Source organism: Prunus persica, chromosome G8, assembly GCF_000346465.2.
Source record: "Prunus persica cultivar Lovell chromosome G8, Prunus_persica_NCBIv2, whole genome shotgun sequence".
Classification (NCBI taxonomy): Eukaryota; Viridiplantae; Streptophyta; class Magnoliopsida; order Rosales; family Rosaceae; genus Prunus; species Prunus persica.
In genome coordinates this window covers 6188523-6206762 of record NC_034016.1, presented here as the reverse complement: position 1 = coordinate 6206762, position 18240 = coordinate 6188523, and the positions used below count along the sequence as shown (strand labels likewise).

General features: G+C 37.8%; 1 protein-coding gene across 1 annotated transcript; it reads right to left on the bottom strand.

Moving 5' to 3' along the window:
* On the bottom strand, positions 6440 to 6925 carry LOC109950801 (receptor-like protein 12). Its single transcript, XM_020570928.1, has one exon. It carries the CDS (start codon positions 6923 to 6925, stop codon positions 6440 to 6442), a length of 486 nt encoding a protein of 161 aa, XP_020426517.1.

Here is an 18240-nt window from a genome sequence, read left to right as displayed (position 1 = left end):
TCTTAACTACTTGAATTTTGGATGAATATTGACTCGGCCAAGATCAATAGTCATAGCTCGTGGCCCAATCGAAGAAAGTAGATACTTTTAGTGGTCTAGGATTCCCATTATCTCTTATGCACGTATATGTTCATGTTGATTTCTGGGTTGGAAGAGGAATTCTCCATAATATTGGATTGGACGTTTTGTCCGACCTCAAACACGAAGATGCTGAGGAAAGTTTGAACCAAAGAGCTCTATAATCTTGAATTTAAGTTGACATAATGCTCATTATATTATATAACTGTGGCGAGTATTTGTCTCACATTGAAAAGTTAAGAGATTAAATCTGGGTTTATAAGGAGTTAGACTACTCTCCCATTACCAATTGGTTTTGAGGTGGAACCTCAACTTCCTTCCATAACAACTTCTTTTTTTTAAAATTTTTTTCTAACTTCCTTCAATTAACTAATTACTATCAAAAGAAAAAAAAATTGAAAAACCAAGTTAAGGACTTGTTAATGGTAATCATATTCATTCTCATATGACGCACAATCTATAAATTGAGAATTTCATTTTCCAAAAAATAAACGTAATGATCTCCTTAGTGGTGCGGATAATCCTTTAAAATTTAGTTAGAAAATTTGCACATTATTAAATAATACAAGTAAACTTCATCCTTTTTTCTTTTTTTTTTGGTCAAAGCAAGTAAACTTCATCTATTATACACATATCTTGCACATATATTAAATAAAAATACTACACTTTAAAATTTTGAATAATTAATATTGAAATACTCTATATCACTTTTTTTGTTAGATAATATGTGTAAACATTTTATTCGTATTTTTTCTGTGTGGTATTTTATTAATTATACTTTTGAAATATGGAAATAAATACACATATAGATTTATACTAAAATCCACGTGATTGAGAGCCAGTGCTAACAATTTGGATTTTAATGCTTGTCAAAATATTTTATAGAGTTGCATCTGTTGCACTCGGTTGTAACCATAGTCTGAAATATCGATAATATCGAGGAAATATCGAGGATATCGACGGAACATATCGTATAAATATCGACAATATCGATGATAATATTGAAAAATATCGATGTCGATAATTTCGCTCACATTTCAGCAATATTTTGTCAAAATATCGGTGTAATATCGCTAAAATATCGAAAATATCGATGTGAAGGAAAAAAAAAAATTTTTTAAAAAAAAGGAAAAAGGGGAGAAAAAAGCACAAAGGGGATATGAACCCCTCCCATTTTACTCCTCCAACACCTTAAACACCATATCACTTATGTTTTTGTGATAATATGCTAAAATATTTATATTTATATGGGTGGTATGTTAATAATTACATGCAAAACTATTTTGGGGATTTATCATTTGATAACTACTCTTCACAATACACTTACTCTACACATAGAGATGATGAAGATAGTGAAAAATTTGAACCTCGTAGAAACTCTATGTAGTACTAAGTCATTCATGTATCTTACCATGCAATGTATAAAGTGTAAAATATTATAGTAAATCATTATATATGAATAATTACGGTGTATTTAATCTTTTTTCATTAATTATTACATTTTTTTACACTCATAGTGTTTGCCCGCTTGCTGTATAATCAACTTAAATTAGTTAAATCCATCATGCAATGCATTTCCTTCTAATTTTTTGTGATAAACTCATAGATAATTGACTAAATAGACATTCTCCAAAGTTTTAATAAAAAATTCCAAGTTTTTCTTACAATTTCCGTGGTTTTTATTCAATTTTTATCGATATCGATAATATCCCGATATTTTCATCGAAATTTTCATATTTTTGGACTACCAATATTTTTGATATCATCGATATTTTAGACCTTGGTTGTAACCATGATTTTATCGCGGTGCTTTATGTATTGACTTGTTGACTTTGAAGTCTTGCCCTATTTGTCAAGTGGGCTCGGCTACGGTTTATATGTCGGTTTCCTACTTGGATTTTGTGGTGAGTATTGACTTGATCCATTTCGTGAAAAAAAAAAAAAAAAAAAGCATTGACTTGGTCTCCAGTGGAAGAAAGCAGATGATTTCTCTGGCCTCTGCTTTTGTATATTCATGTTGATTTATGGGTTGGAGGAGGAATCCTCTATAATCTTGGATTGGACATGAAGATATATGCTGAGGAAATTTCGAACCAAAGAGCTCCGTAATCTTGGATTCAAGTTCATATTATGTAACAACCTTGCATGTCGTTTAGCTTTGCCCACCAACCCACTTTTAGTCTTTTATCATCCCCACTTACAATTAATATTGAAATACTATTGCTTCTTTTTTTTGTCAGATAATATGCGTACACATTGTATTCTTATTTTTTGATTTCTTGGTTGGAAAGCAGATGATTTCGCTTACAAATGAAGAAAATGTACTTTAGACCAGTGTCCAAAATAATCAAATCTCGTCTAAACAACTCCAAAATTGTGTCGTACGACGTCAAATCAGGACTAATGACACCCATTGTCCAAAAAGTCACTATTTGGGTCTCACCCACACGTCCAACCGACACTCTAAAAATCTATCTCAGGCCCACAACCTCAGATTTCCAATCTGATCACACCAACAAACTCTAAATAGTCCCAAAATCACCATGCATCAATTTGGGCCCAATTCAACGGTCGGATCATTCTTGATCGCACAATCAAACAGCGATCACTCGCCTTAACTTCAAAACACAATAACTTCATATCGGGATATACGATCTCTTATCAGTTTGAACCTACAGACTCACAACAACACCAACTACAACATATATAAAATTGGACAAGATCCAACGGTCTAGAATTTGGGAGGCTCTGATAGTCGGTCCAAAGACAAAATCTTGCAATTTCGAGCACACCACAGTGCTCAGAACGTCGAGGACATTAACCTAACCTCAAAATTTGAAATTGCAACTTAAACCTTCAAAAATCCACTATTTGAGCAATTTCAAAATTTGCAAGAGAGGCGTCGAAATTTACCTTAGATTGCAAGAGAAGCGTCAAAACCCTAAAGCCTAAGAGAATGGGGCGGCGAGAGAGAGAGAAGGAGGCGGGAGGAGGTGCGTCGGGGGTGGGGCTAGTTGGCCTTGGGAGAAGCATAGGGTAAAGGAGGAGGGGGAGAAAAAACTAGAGGGGAGGGGGAAGAAGAAAAAAAACAGAGGAGATAAGGTCTTTCTTTTGTGTTATCTTTTTCATCTTTTTTTTCAATTTTTTTCTTTAACGATTTAACATAAAATTGGATGAAATGTTGAGGATGTAAACGGCAGGGGGGAAATTGGCGAAAGGAAAAAGTTCATATGCTTAATTTTCTTAAAAAAAAAAAGGATATGGGGTAAATCGAATGTTAGGTACAAGTTTAAGGGGCAAATCACTACCCATAATTATAATAAATAAATAAAACTCAAAAATCCTTAACTTACTCCAATTCTCTACTCAGATGTCACCCACAACCATCCCCCTCCTCAGCCGCACTAACCTCTTAACCCGCCCACCCTAGCCCTATCTACCCCACCAAATCTTGGTCAAGATATGAAAGTGGGCCATTTTAAGTTTGAGGGGGCGAAGTGAGATTTGACCGAAGTTTCAGGGGGCTACGAGCACCAACTTATATACTAACTTTTGGTTACCAACTGATATGGCATATAACATTGCCATGTCACGTGCAACATCATCAATTTTAATTTAGTTGATTTAATACGTTTTATAAATATTATCATTTAAATCATTAAGCAGTTTAACAATCCCTCCCCCGCCACAACAATATTATCTCATGTACACCATCGCCGCCGCACTATCATCCTTCAAACATCTATGGAGCCGATATGGCTTTTCTCTTTTGCTGGGTTACCCACGGCCTGGAAATTCCAAGTTGATTTGGTGAAATACTATGATGGAATAGAGAGGATGATATGGCACCACGGATTAATCTCAAATAGTACGTGGTATTCAGTTCCATGGATATATGCAACCAAGCAACAATATTTTTCCAGATTTGAAGGGAGGTGGATGTGCCCCTGATTTGGGTCTAAAGACCTTAATTATTCCTTGATTGGATTCTCATAGTTAATGATCTTTTGAGTATATATCCATGGGGGATCAGATCTGAAATTTCGGATTCAGTTGTGCATTTTTTATGTTTATTTCATTTGTATATCTCATTCTTTAATCGATAGCCAAAATATACACAAATAACTAAACAGAGAATAAGAAACAGAAATGAATTTATGAGTCGAAACCAACTTCTTAATGAATAGGGGGTATAATGTGGCGATGGAGGCTGGTTAGGTTGAATTAAAATGGTGAGAGAATTTTGTTGATTTAGAAGATGATAAAATTAAATAAAATTAAAAGAGATGATGTGTCACATGATATGACACTCTATCTCATATGATAGTCACATCAGTTGGTATGATATACAAGTTGATGCCATAGTATTATTGATATTTAAAACTTAAATGTTAAAATAATTCCTATATTTTAACCTATATGGATCAATTTAGTCTCGTGTTATCAGTATGGCAAACGTTGTAATTCCTTTTAAACTTAAATATGGTAGAAACTCGACTTTGTGGCTGAAAACGTAAAACACTCTAGCCCCCTTTCTCCCAAAAAACACTCTTAGAGCTTTTTCCACTTGGAGGGGGGAGGAAGCCATTGTTCTTCCCCCCTCTCCCCTCTTCTCTTCCTCTCTTCCTCCTTTCACCTCTTCCCCCATTTTCAGAGACAAGGGGTTGTCCCTATTTGTCTTAGTTTTGTTATGATTTTCATCCAACCATTATAGGCGGCTGCGGCTCAACGTCGAATCTTCACCTGCATTTCGGCGTTGGATCTCCACCACCATCTTTTTTGCAATTTCTTTATCTTTGGAATAAGTTGCAGAGACTCTTTGGGTTCTCTGTGTAGTTTTCATCTCTCCTTTTGTGAGAGCTTTTCATCTCTCCTTTGTGAGAGCTTTTCATCTCTCCTTGGTGAGAGTTTTATTTGTATTGTTATGGCTTGATTTTTTCAAGCTTTATCACTTTTTTATTATTCTAAGTTTGCAATCTTAGTTGGGATGCCTCTGCCAGAGTTTCTTCGATCTTGCCTGATCGTTAGTGGAGACATACCTGATTTTCTTAATTTTGATATTAGACTGCTCCGTTATTGTAATGGCCCTTTTGTGGCTAGTTTGTATTTGCCCTTTGTGGCTAATGACTTTTTTGACTGAATTATGAATGCAATCATAGAATTTCTCAACTAAAAAAAACTTAAAAATGGTAGAATTGGAAAAGTCCTCTTTGATTGTTGCTGGCTTGACAGAGTCATACAATCATAATTTTTATGATATTTGCTACATTCCACAGATATAAAATATAATCTATATATATAAAGCAAAAGGCAGAGAATGGTGAAACATTCAAAATACCAGAAAATGCCCTTGGTTAATGCAAACATTAAGAATTGAAATTATTAATTAAATGAGGATAATATGGTAAATTCACAATTTTTCGTATTAAAAAAATTAAAATTAAAAGAAAATTCAGATAATGGGTCCTATTTTTATGGAACACAAATATCCATTATCTTTTTTAATTCTAAAATAAATTTAAATTTTTTTAAAAAAAAACCTCTCGCATGCGCGGAAGCGCGTGCAGAGAGGCTAGTATAATATAAAAGATATGCATTAGATATTCCACGACTAACTAGACTCTTGACCACCACAAAAAAGAAAAAAAAGAAAAAAAGAGAGCATAATTAAATTAAAATATGAAACCAGAAAAGCAGGCACAATTCTTATTTCTTGGATCTTAAAATACCCTAGGCACAAGGAGGAGTCCAGACTTGCATTGTTCCTCCCAATCAATTCAACGTCTCCATCACCTTTGATTTATGTGAACATGTCTTCGACGAATACCAATTCTTTCCTCCAACTGAGGGAATATCTTGAGAAGGATGCTGTACACAGCTCTGTAATACCACTTACTCCATCTCTTGCACAACACAAGTGATCCAATGGCAACTCCAAAGCCAAATGTAAATCCAAGTTCGACACTGACAAGATCCCAATTAACCTCATAATGATGTCCAGAATTTGGAGGCCTTCTATTCACTGTTGGTGGTGGTGACAATCCTTCTTTGTTATCCACTATCAAAGGAGGACCCCATAGTCCTTTGTTACCTATAAAGGAGGCTTTGGGAAATGTTGAAAACTGAGTACTGGTTCGGATCCTGCCGACCAATTCATTATTTGAGAGATTCAAGAACGAAATGAAAGTAAGATTTTCCAACTCTTGTGGAATGTGCCCGCTCAGCTTGTTCTGTGACAGGTCCAAGCACTCGAGTGCACTCATGTTACCAAATGACGATTGGATTTCGCCTGTGAAAGCATTGCTAGACAAGTTGACATATAATGATTTGAAAGCTCCCATTTCCTTAGGTATTGGTCCATTCAACCGTGGCTTCTTTGGCCTATGTATGTTAGATGCTGCTCATTATCTCTATGCTCGTGGGCTTTGAATGTCAATGGAAAACCATCTTCGGTAACCATCATTTTCTGCCATGTTCTCCAAAGTATTCCTTGTATTTCACCACGGAAATTATTGTGAGCTAGGTCTATGATTTGAAGCCCTGGCCAGGTGCCATTGGTGTTGAGACATTCCATGCCTCCTCCATAAAAGTTGTTGGACCGCAAAACAAGGACACGCATGGTGGAAATGCTCTTCAACAAGCATGGGAAGCTATCTATTATATTATTGTTTCCCATGTTTAAAACCTCCAACTTAGTGCATTTAGCTAGAGATTTTGGAACCTGGCCACCTAACTGATTTCTACTGATCTCTAGAATTTCCAATGAACTATCTTTAGAAACTTCAAAATTAGAAATAGTTCCAGTGAGGTTGTTTCTCGCTAAGTTAAGTACACTGATATTGCGCATTGCAGTCAAGCAATGAGGAATCATGCCACTGAGAGAATTATTAGACATATCAAGAATACGAATATTAGGGGCATTGCATATTGATGTTGGAATGAGCCCATGCAAGTTATTGATCGAAAGAGAGAAGAACAGTGCGTTTGTGAGGAAATCACCAATATTTGATGGTATAGAGTGGAAATTATTTCTCGAGTAATCCAGATACTTGCAAATGGTAGGAAAGTGGGGATTTGTCCCTGAAGTTGATTTGAATGAAGGTCTACAATTTTCACCATAGAATTATATAAAGGAGGTTCCAGAGTAACCAAGGAGTTACAAGAAATATTTAGGGAATCAAGTTGATTGGAACTCCAAATCCAATGAGGTATCTTGCCCTGGATATGGTTTTCTGAAAGGTTCAAACTGGATAATGTGGATTGATTTCTCAAGAAATATGGGATTGTTGTCAAATTGTTAGCAGCCAAATTCAATGAAACAATTTGAGGAAACGAGGAGTATGAGGAATCAGTACCATTGTATAAACCCAGCAACCAATTGTTTGAAGGGTCGATGTTCGTAAGATATTTTAGCTGTTGAGGGCCATTGAACGGAAAGGCATTGAAATTGTTGGAAGAAAGACCAAGTGATTGAAGGCCTCCAAAATTCAATATAGACACCGATATTTGTCCTTCCAAATTGTTGAAGCTTAAATCAAGGACAGCTAAATTGGAAGAGACATTAGAAAATGCAAGTTCACCTGAGAATTGATTGTGGGAAAGGTTTAGTTGTAGCAATAAGGGAAGAGCAAAGAGAGACGATGGAATACTCCCCTCGAATCGATTCTCGTTCAACTTGAAATCTTCCAGATTAATAAGATTTTCCCAGTTAATAGAATCTATTGGACCATGGAACCTTTGCGATTGCATGTACAAACTAACCAATTGTGTTAGGTTTTCCATTGACATTGGGATTGATCCATAGAAATTGCAATATGAAAGATCTATCATGGACAACATTTTGAGGTTGCCAATGGAGTCGGGGAGTGATCCTGAAAAGTTTGTCCCAAATAGATTCAAGGACCGAAGAGATCCATTGTTCTTGGGAAATTTGGGCAAGGAACCACCAAGTTTAAAATTACCCGAAAGGTCAATAGTTAGTAGAGTAGGTACCTGAAAGATCTCTTTGGGAAATGTTCCATTCAACTGACAATCACTGAGACTCAAGGAAGTCAACTTTGAAAAATTGGCAAAGAATCCTGGAAGTGGATCAGAGATGGGGTTCGAACTCAAGTCCAACTGCCTCAGGTTTGGAAAGTTGGCAAAGGATCCTGGAATTGGATCTGAGATGTCGTTCGACTTCAAGTCCAACACCCTCAGGTTTGGAAAGTTGGCAAAGGATCCTGGAATTGGACCGGAGATGTCGTTCGACTTCAAGTCCAACACCCTCAGGTTTGAAAAGTTGGCAAAGGATACTGGAATTGGACCGGAGATGTTGTTATACCTCAAGTCCAACACTCTTAGGTTTGAAAAGTTGGCAAGGAACCTGGAATTGGACCGGAGATATCGTTCGACTTCAAGTCCAACACCCTCAGGTTTGGAAAGTTGGCAAAGGATCCTGGAATTGGACCAGAGATGTGTTGGCGTGACTTGTGGATATTGACTTACTTTCCTTACACACCAAGAATTCCTATTATAATTGTAATTGATTTACTTTAATTTTTGATTTCCTACTGTAAATAGATTTAGGAATTTATTATTTACTTGTCCATTCAAGTTCCGTTGTATTATAAATATGACCTCCTACAAGGAGAAGAATACACAAAATTCCCAGCGATCTTGGACTTGCTGACTCTAGTTTCAAACCCCCGCCGCCGCTATGGGGGTTGATTTTTTCAACCCTCATGGAGGTAGCACCACCGACTCCTTCTCTCCTTCTCAACCAAATATAGCCAAGTTGAGTGCCCAGATGGCTCAGCTTCTACAGATGTAGACTTTGGCCCCGAATATGATCCTGAATTAGGATCTTATTTTGATGACCCCGAACCCGATCCGGAATCAAGATCCTATTTTGACGACCCCGACCCCGACCCCGACTATGACAACGACGACCTCGACCCCGACTCTGACAACGACCCCGACCCCTACTCAGATGATGACCCCCACCCCGACCACGAATTTGTCTCTGATTCAGACCCCGATCCCGACTTCCACTCCGACTCCAGCCCCAACTCAGGCTCAGATCCTGATTCGAATTCCTACTAAACCGGTATCCTATGCATCTTCCACTGCACAGATTATGACTTCTCAATGATCCGAGACACACTCGTGAGAATTGTTTTAAATTGCATGGCTACCCTGATTGGTGGGCTATTCTTAAAGATCAAGGACAATGCAATACGACTAGTAATGGTACTGGTGATGGATTCCATACTTCCGATAAGATTAATTCCAGGAGCTGGATAATCGATTCCGGTGCAACTGATCATATGACGTTTGATCCTGATGATTTTCTGAATACTACACAACCTCGCCGAACTTGTATTGCAAATACCAATGGAGTTACTTATCCTGTGACAGGGGCTGGCACTGTTGCATTCTCATCCTCTCTCTCACTATCTAATACTTTACTTGTTCCATCTTTATCCAATAAATTGTTGTCAGTTCGTCAGCTTACTGAACAATTGAATTGTTGTGTACTCAATTACCAGAGTTTTTGTTTGCTTCAGGATATTCACACTAAGGAGATTCTTGGTCGTGGTACTAAGAGAGGGGGGCTATATTATGTCGATGACTTCAGTCCCGGCGTGGCTAACAGTGTGACGCATCCCTTCGATAGCAAACAAAAGCAAATCTGGTTATGGCACCGTCGATTGGGACATCTGTCTTTTAGTTATATAAAGCATCTTATACCAGATTTATTCTTAGGTTTCAAGGACTATGACTTTACATGTGATACTTGTATTTTGGCCAAGAGTCACCGTGTGCCCTACCCTTTGAGTACGAACAAGTGTACTACTCCATTTACATTAATTCACTCTGATGTCTGGGGACCTTCACCTATCACTGCTCCTTCTGGTGTTTGATGGTTTGTCACATTCATAGATGATTGTACACGGATGACATGGCTTTATTTACTGAAGAATAAAAACGAAGTGTTTTCCTGTTTTCAGTCCTTCCACAAACAGATGAAAACTCAGTTTAATGCTCAAATCCAGATTCTTCGCTTGGACAATGGTGGAGAATTTGTCAATCATGACTTTCAAACTTACTTCCAACAACATGGAATTATCCATAAGACGACTTGTTCTCAGACACCGCAACAAAATGGTGTTGCTGAACGAAAGAATCGACATCTTCTTGAAACTGCCCGAGCACTTCTGATTGGCGCTCATGTTCCTCGCCATCACTGGGATGATGCTATTGTCACTGCAATTCACCTGATCAACCGCATGCCTTCTGGTGTATTGACCTTTAAAACTCCCTTACAGGTGCTTACGCAACACAGACATCTGCCATCTGTTTTGGTACTCACACCCCGAATCTTTGGATGTGTGGCTTTTGTTCATCTTCACAAAAATCAACGTAGCAAACTTGATCCCTGTGCGCTTCGTTGTGTTTTTGTGGGTTATGCCACTCATCAGAAAGGCTACCGCTGTTATCACCCTCCTACCCGACATACCTATGTCACTTTGGATGTGACTTTTCTGGATCTAAGCTGTTCTTTCATGACCCATCATCCAATTCTACGCTTCAGGGGGAGATACGAAGTGAAGAGCAGAATTGGATCAATTTGGAAAACAAAGAAATTCCCCTATGTACAGAAATGACGGATCATCCAGAGTCTGGAGCACCAGATTACTCTCTACCGAAAAGCGATCAATCTCCCATTCATAGCGATCAATTGCCATGTGAAGATATTTCTGATCCGAGTCTCACACCTACAGACAATATAGAATAACAAGATGAAGACCCCCCTCTAACTCAACAGTATCAACAGACCAATCTCCTAAAAATATCCTTGAGATAATTACTCCTACTAGACTTGTGCATTTAGAGGATAAAACTATTGGATATCAATTACCTTTCAAGCAAAATCGTGGGAAGCCACCAAACCGTTATTCACCTGATATTGGCAAGACATCCAAGTATCCAATTGCAAATCATGTATCCACTGAGAAGCTGTCTGAACCACTCAAGGCTTTTTTGCATAAGTTGTCTGCTATTCATATTCCAACCAAGGTCTCTGAAGCATTGAAAGATCCTAAATGGGTCCAAGCTATAAAAGAGGAGATGAAAGCTCTTGAGAAAAATCAGACTTGGACATTGGAGACTATACCACGAGAAAAAAAGACTATTGGATGTAGATGGGTGTTTACTATAAAACACAATGCAGATGGATCTATCGAGCGATACAAGGCAAGACTTGTGGCAAAAGGATACACACAGACCTATGGTATAGATTATGAAGAAACCTTTGCTCCAGTTGCAAAGTTAAACACCGTCAGAGTCTTATTGTCCCTTGTAGCTAATTTGGATTGGCCACTACACCAGTTTGATGTAAAGTGCTTTTCTACATGGCGAACTCATGGAGGAGGTGTACATGGACATTCCTCCTGGATATAATACTACTCAGACTGGAACAGTTTGCAGGTTACGAAAAGCATTGTATGGATTGAAACAGTCACCACGTGCATGGTTTGGACGGTTCACCATGGCAATGAAGAACAATGGTTTCAAACAGTGCAACTCAGATCATACTCTGTTCTTGAAACATCGGAAAGGGAAGGTAACATCATTAATAATCTATGTTGATGATATGATTATTACTGGGAATGATAAACAGGAAATATTACAGCTACAAGACTATTTGGCTACTGAGTTTGAGATGAATGATCTAGGTGGACTCAAGTATTTCTTAGGAATTGAGGTGGCTCGATCGCAGCAAGGCATATTTCTCTCTCAAAGGAAATATATCTTGGACTTGTTGACAGACACAGGAATGCTAGACTGCAAACCTGCGGACACTCCTATTGTTCAGAATCATCATCTTGGAGAATATCCGGATCAAGTTCCAACTAACAAAGAAAGATACCAAAGGTCAGTGGGAAGATTGATTTTTTTGTCACATACTCAACCAGACATTGCTTATGCGGTGAGCGTTGTCAGTCAATTTATGCACTCTCCAAGTGAAGATCACATGAATGCAGTTCTTCGAATACTGAGATATTTGAAGTCTGCACCTGGAAAAGGACTCATGTTCTCAAAGCATGGTCATCTAAATATTGATGGTTATTCAGATGCAAATTGGGCAGGTAATGTAACAGACAGAAAATCCACATTGAGTTACTTCACATTCGTGGGAGGTAATTTGTTGACATGGAGGAGCAAGAAACAGAATGTAGTAGCTTTATCCAGTGCAGAGGCCGAGTTCAGAGGCATGACTAAAGGGATTTGTGAACTTCTTTAGTTAAGAAAGTTGCTTACTGAACTTAGGTATAAACCTACATCCACAATGAATCTCTTTTGTGACAACAAGGCTGCTATAGCCATTGCACAGAATCCGGTTCAGCATGATCATACTAAACATGTTGAGGTGGATCGACACTTCATCAAACAGAAGCTTGAGGCTAAAATGTTTCAGTTTCCGTTTGTGAAATCCGAGGATCAATTGGCGGATATTTTGACAAAGGTGATTTCCAGTAAAGCATTCCACAATTCACTGGATCAGTTGGGCATTGGCGACATCTATGCACCAACGTGAGGGGGAGTGTTGGCGTGACTTGTGGATATTGACTTACTTTCCTTACACACCAAGAATTCCTATTATAATTGTAACTGATTTACTTTAATTTCTGATTTCCTACTGTAAATAGATTTAGAAATTTATTATTTACTTGTCCATTCAGGTTTCGTTGTATTATAAATATGACCTCCTACAAGGAGAAGAATACACAGAAAATTCCCACAAACAAATATTCTCTCATAGTTTTCATATTTTAGCAAGATGTCGTTCAAATCCAAGTCCAATAACCTCAGGTTTGAAAAGTTGGCAAAGGAACCTGGAATATAAGAGATGTAGTTCCAACTCAAGTCCAACTCCCTCAGGTTTGGAAAGTTGGCGAAGGAACCTAGAATATAGAGATGTAGTTCCAACTCAAGTTCAACTCCCTCAGGTTTGGAAATTTGGCAAAGGATCCTGGAATTGGATCGTAGATCGATTCTGCGCTAAGGTCAAGACCAACAACATGCCCATTGCTAGTGCAAGTAACACCACCCCAAGAACAACAGTCGGTGCTTGATTTCCAAGATATGAGCCGAGTTAGCCTTGAAGGTGGATCAAATTGAAGGCTTTTCTTCAAATAGAGCAACGAGTGTTGCTGGTCTTTAATACACTGGCTGTGAACTGCAGGGAGGATGATATTGAAGCAGAAGAGGAGCAAGTAATGCAGCAAAGTTTTCATTTTGGAAAAACCTTTTACTTTGAGAGACGCTAGCTGATGAGGGAAAGTTTTGATGAGAAAGAAAGGTTGTGCTGTCTTTAATATATACATATCATTATATGTAATTATATGCATGGTAGAATAGAATTCTAAAAGGACACTGAAAATACCTGTAGGATATCTATATATGCCTGGAGAAGGTTAAACAAGCTAATTCGAATTTTTTGCAATAAATAATGATCAACTTTTGATGCAGGATTGATATGAGTTATCAATCTTGAGATGTGCAAAGCTTAAAATAAAAGAACATGAAGATATTTATTTTACGTGGCAAAACCCCACCTCTGGGAAAAATCCATGGGACTCCTTAGTCCAGAACGAATCCACTATAAAACGATGATTACAAGAAGTACTCACACACTTATCCTAGACACATTCTAGATAATGTTTACCGACTTCTTCGTAACTCAGCTTCTGTCACGGGATGATCTTCGACACTTCTTATGTTGAATGCAATACTGGTCACGATTGCTTCAAGCTCACCGAAGGATAAACGCACCAAACGTCTTGGTGTCCTTAACCATATAAGACACCGACATGCATTGTGCACGTCACTTAGGAATCGCTCATATTTTAACTTCAATCACAAAGACTCAAAACAAAACTTCAACTATAAGTCCTATCATGAATGCATGATATGTCATGATTTACTTGTTGTCAAGTTTCTCATATGGTCAGGGTATGCCTCGGAGGTATGAGATTGAAAGAGTAGTGCCAAAACGTCCAGTAGCAATTCCTCACAAACTAATTTTCAACCTATACTACAGTCTACGAAATGCCAATACGATTTTCATACTAACAATCTCCCCCTTTGGCATTGCCTGGACAAAACATTGGATTACATATCAAACACGTTTACAAGGAAAAAAGCCTACATAACCTACTTTGCTTTGTCAAACAGATGTTCAATTCTTGCAATGTCTGCACACCAACAAGCAGACTACCAGTGAAGCATAATAGAATGATATAATAATAGCCAGAACTTAGCACAGATAAATAGCAAATTTTCATATGTCAAGAGGTTAAGCAAAGTACTACAAATTCTAATTTCAGGGACAAAAAACATCTACTCCCCCTTAATCTCATATGTACCACAAAATATCTACTCCCCTTAAAACTCATATGTACCACAAAATATTCTCCCCCTTTTTGTGTAGGAAATCCAAAGGAACACAGAGATAACTTCAAAATAGAACAATCCAGAAGTAGAACAAATGAACCTTAGATACTGCGAGCCCAAGGAGGACGAGGAGGATCAGGAGGCTGAATGTGCCCTGCAAGTGACAGCAACAGCTCACTATAGGTGTTAAGACGATCCCAGATGTGACGAAGAAATGCATGCATCACTTGATGGGATGCAGAGAACGACTCCAAAAGAGCCTGTTGCTCAATGGAGAAACCACCAGAAGTGCAGTGAGCATTGCTGCGGTGTAAAGTGACCTGGTTGTTGACTTTGATGGTGTTGGATGAGCCAATGTCATCTGTCGGCAGTGCAAGAGAAAGAATGACGGCTCCGTGTGGTGACCATGGTGACGCGACGGAGCAAAACACAGAGTAGCAAACGCTGAAACCTCTGGATGACAGCAATGGAGGTGGAAGAGAGATCAAATGTGACTGAGGAAGTCGACCTAACTGCACAGCTTAAACAACCAAAGTAAAACGCACCGTGTGGCTGTTATTGATTTAGTTTTATTTTATTTTATTTTATTTTATTTTTCAAAAAAAAAAAAGAAATGGAAAAGAGTAAGGAGGAGTCGGTAAGAATCAGAACGTAACAAGAACAAAAGCAACACACTTAAGACAGAAGACTCAAAACAACCAAGACATAAAAACACACTTGTTATGCAGACCCACAGCTCTCTGGAAGATGTAATTATTTTTTATTCATAAACATGCCAAGTATGTGAGCAAGAAGAGATAGTAGTAGCAGAATCATCGCTGTCTGAAACGCATAAGAAGCAAAGCATGCAGAGACAAAAGCAAGCCACCACATTAAACACACAAACTCACTGATAATCAATGAGGCATACCACAAGCATGGTGAAAAATAAACATCATCAAATGAGTCTACCATCAAGAAGAAAAGGTGTGAAGTGAACTCCTTTCAATTAAGCACAAAAAATATGTCCACCCAAGACTGATCCCACCAAAGATGACACAGACACTAAGTGTGTTGTAAGTATAAGAAGATCAGTTTATTTGAGACCTGAATTGTATTTATTTATTTATTTTTCAATTTTTTGGTGGCTTACTTTATTTAGCTTTCGGCATGATCCATGTAACGGATGGTCAATCAGTGTGCTAATGTCAGATGACTAGAAGAAACTGGGTGATAAAGCACCCCTGCGGAAATACTGATCCGAATCATGAAGGCTCCAAAGATAAGCAAGGATAGCAGACCATCACAACATGTTGACTCGAACTTCGACGTTGGTTAGACAAGAGGCCGGGTTACTGAGCAATGAGAAGTCACCTTTTTTTTATTTATTATTATTTTAATTTTTTTTTTATAGATATAAATAATTAACTAGATCAAGAACTTACGCACAGTCGTATTGTGGCAATCCAAAGAGAGACAAGTGCATGAGTAGAAATATTCAAGGAACTTTAGGGAAAAGAGTGTGGTGTGCAAATAAAAAATAAGTAGATGGATAGAACATTTAATGAAGTTTATAATACACCATAACAATGGAAACCTTTGTGTGAAGATGAGAGTGTGAGTTCTCAATATAGTGTAGTGTCAGAGCCCAATCTAAGATCATCAAATACGTTCAGACAACTACAGGATTGATATAACCTTACAATCCTTGCACGAGCTAGACAGATTTATAAAAACAGAAAGTAATTTAAATCTCATACATCAAGAATAGGCTTTGGCATGCAGTAGACTTCGAATTAATCTGGAGCACAGATACCTAAAGACTGTCTAAGGGTTTCAAATCGTAGATTGTTTAGAGGTTTTGCAACAAGACATTTAAGATCCAAATTTTCTAAAGCGACGGGTTCATGCACAACATTAGTGGAGGCAAACATACAATTATGATTTTTCTTTTTCTTGCAAACTAACTTTGTCTTAGTTGACGACAACCAATGAAAAGAAGATAGTTTGGATAAGTGGTTTACCTCTTTCATAAGATTTGAAATCTTATGTTGGATACTTACTTTTCCACCCATGCCATGAGAATTTGAATGAACAAATTCGTTTTGAAGCTTATTGCATCTTGGTCTTATATGCCCACGAGTTCCACAAAAGTGACAAATTGGAATAAATTTTTTGACTTCATAAGCGACAGAAGGTTCAATAGGTGAAGTGGATTTGACAAACTTTGTTTTAGACAAAGCGGAAGACTTATTACTTGGTTGAAATCCCAAGCCTCGTTTGTCACCATCTCCTCGTCCCATGCTAATCATCTTGTCAATTTTTTCTGCACCAATGGTTAAAGAAACAATCTTTTCCTTTGAATTTTTAAGTTCAAGTTCAAGGGCTTTGTTCTCAGAAGTTAGAAAAGCAATTAATTTATTCTGATCAGTCAATTTTTTCTGCAAAAACATCAATTTTTCGTTCATACATGCACTTACCTTTTCGGAATCTGCATCAGGAGATTGAAACTCGTTTGCAATCCTGCAATTTTCTAGCTTCAGCATAGCAACTTCTTTACAATCATCATCCTCATGTGATTCATCCAAGCTAACTGTGGTTATGAGTGCAACCGTATTTTCATCATTCTCGCATTCCGATTCACTATCATTCCAAGTAGTATGCATTGCCTTGTTCTTGCCATCCTTTTGTTTCTTTAAGGTGTTGGCACATTCCGAAGATATGTGTCCATAGCCTTCACATTCGAAACATTGGACCTTTTCTCTTGGATTCTTTCGTTCATTTGACATGCGAAATTTAGACTCACCATCAGTATAGTTAACAAACCTATTTTTAGAATTTATACCTTTTGAATCTCGACTCCTTGGATCCTGATTCTTAAGAAAGTTCATTAATCGTCTTGTGAGAATCGTTAATTCCTCATCACTGCAATCTTCATTTGAATGCCCATCATGTTCTTCATTCACAACCTTGAAAGCAACAGTTTTGCTCTTTTTAGGAGCTAGATGTTTCATCTCATAGGTCTGTATGGACCCTATGAGTTCTTGAACTTTCAAGGTATTCAAGTCACGAATCTCTTCAATAGCCGTGATCTTTGGTTGAAATCGTTCAGGCAAGGATATCAAAATCTTTTTCACAACCCTGTCTTCGGGAATTTTCACCTAAACCTGAACAAGCATTCACAATTACACACAGTTTAGCATAAAATTCAGAAAAAGTTTCATTCTCATCCATCATGAGTGTCTCAAACTGTAACGTGTGCATTTGAAGCTTGGCTCCCTTAACAGTGTCTGTTCCTTCATTAGTAACCTGCAAAATATCCCAAGCTTTCTTAGAAGTATCACAACCAGATATATATATTCAAATTGATCGGAAGAGACAGCAGTAAATAAAGCATTTAACCCCTTTTGATTATTAGTGCTGTGTGTGACTTCTGCAGTGGTCCACTCCTCTCTAGTTTTAAGGATTGTGGTTTCTTCATCTCCTTTTCCGATCTTCTTTGTGGGTTTAGGAAATTCATGAACCACTGTACTCCATACACGTTCATCTAAGGACCAAAGAAACGACTTCATTTTGGCCTTCCAAGCGCCATAGTTGTTGCCATCAAAATATGATGGATGTGCAATTGAGCCCAAGGCATGATCCATCCTAAGGTATGTTAGATCTTGCTGAGTATGTCCAGCAACCTGCTCTGATGCCAATTGAAAATACTTGTAGGATATCTATATATGCCTGGAGAAG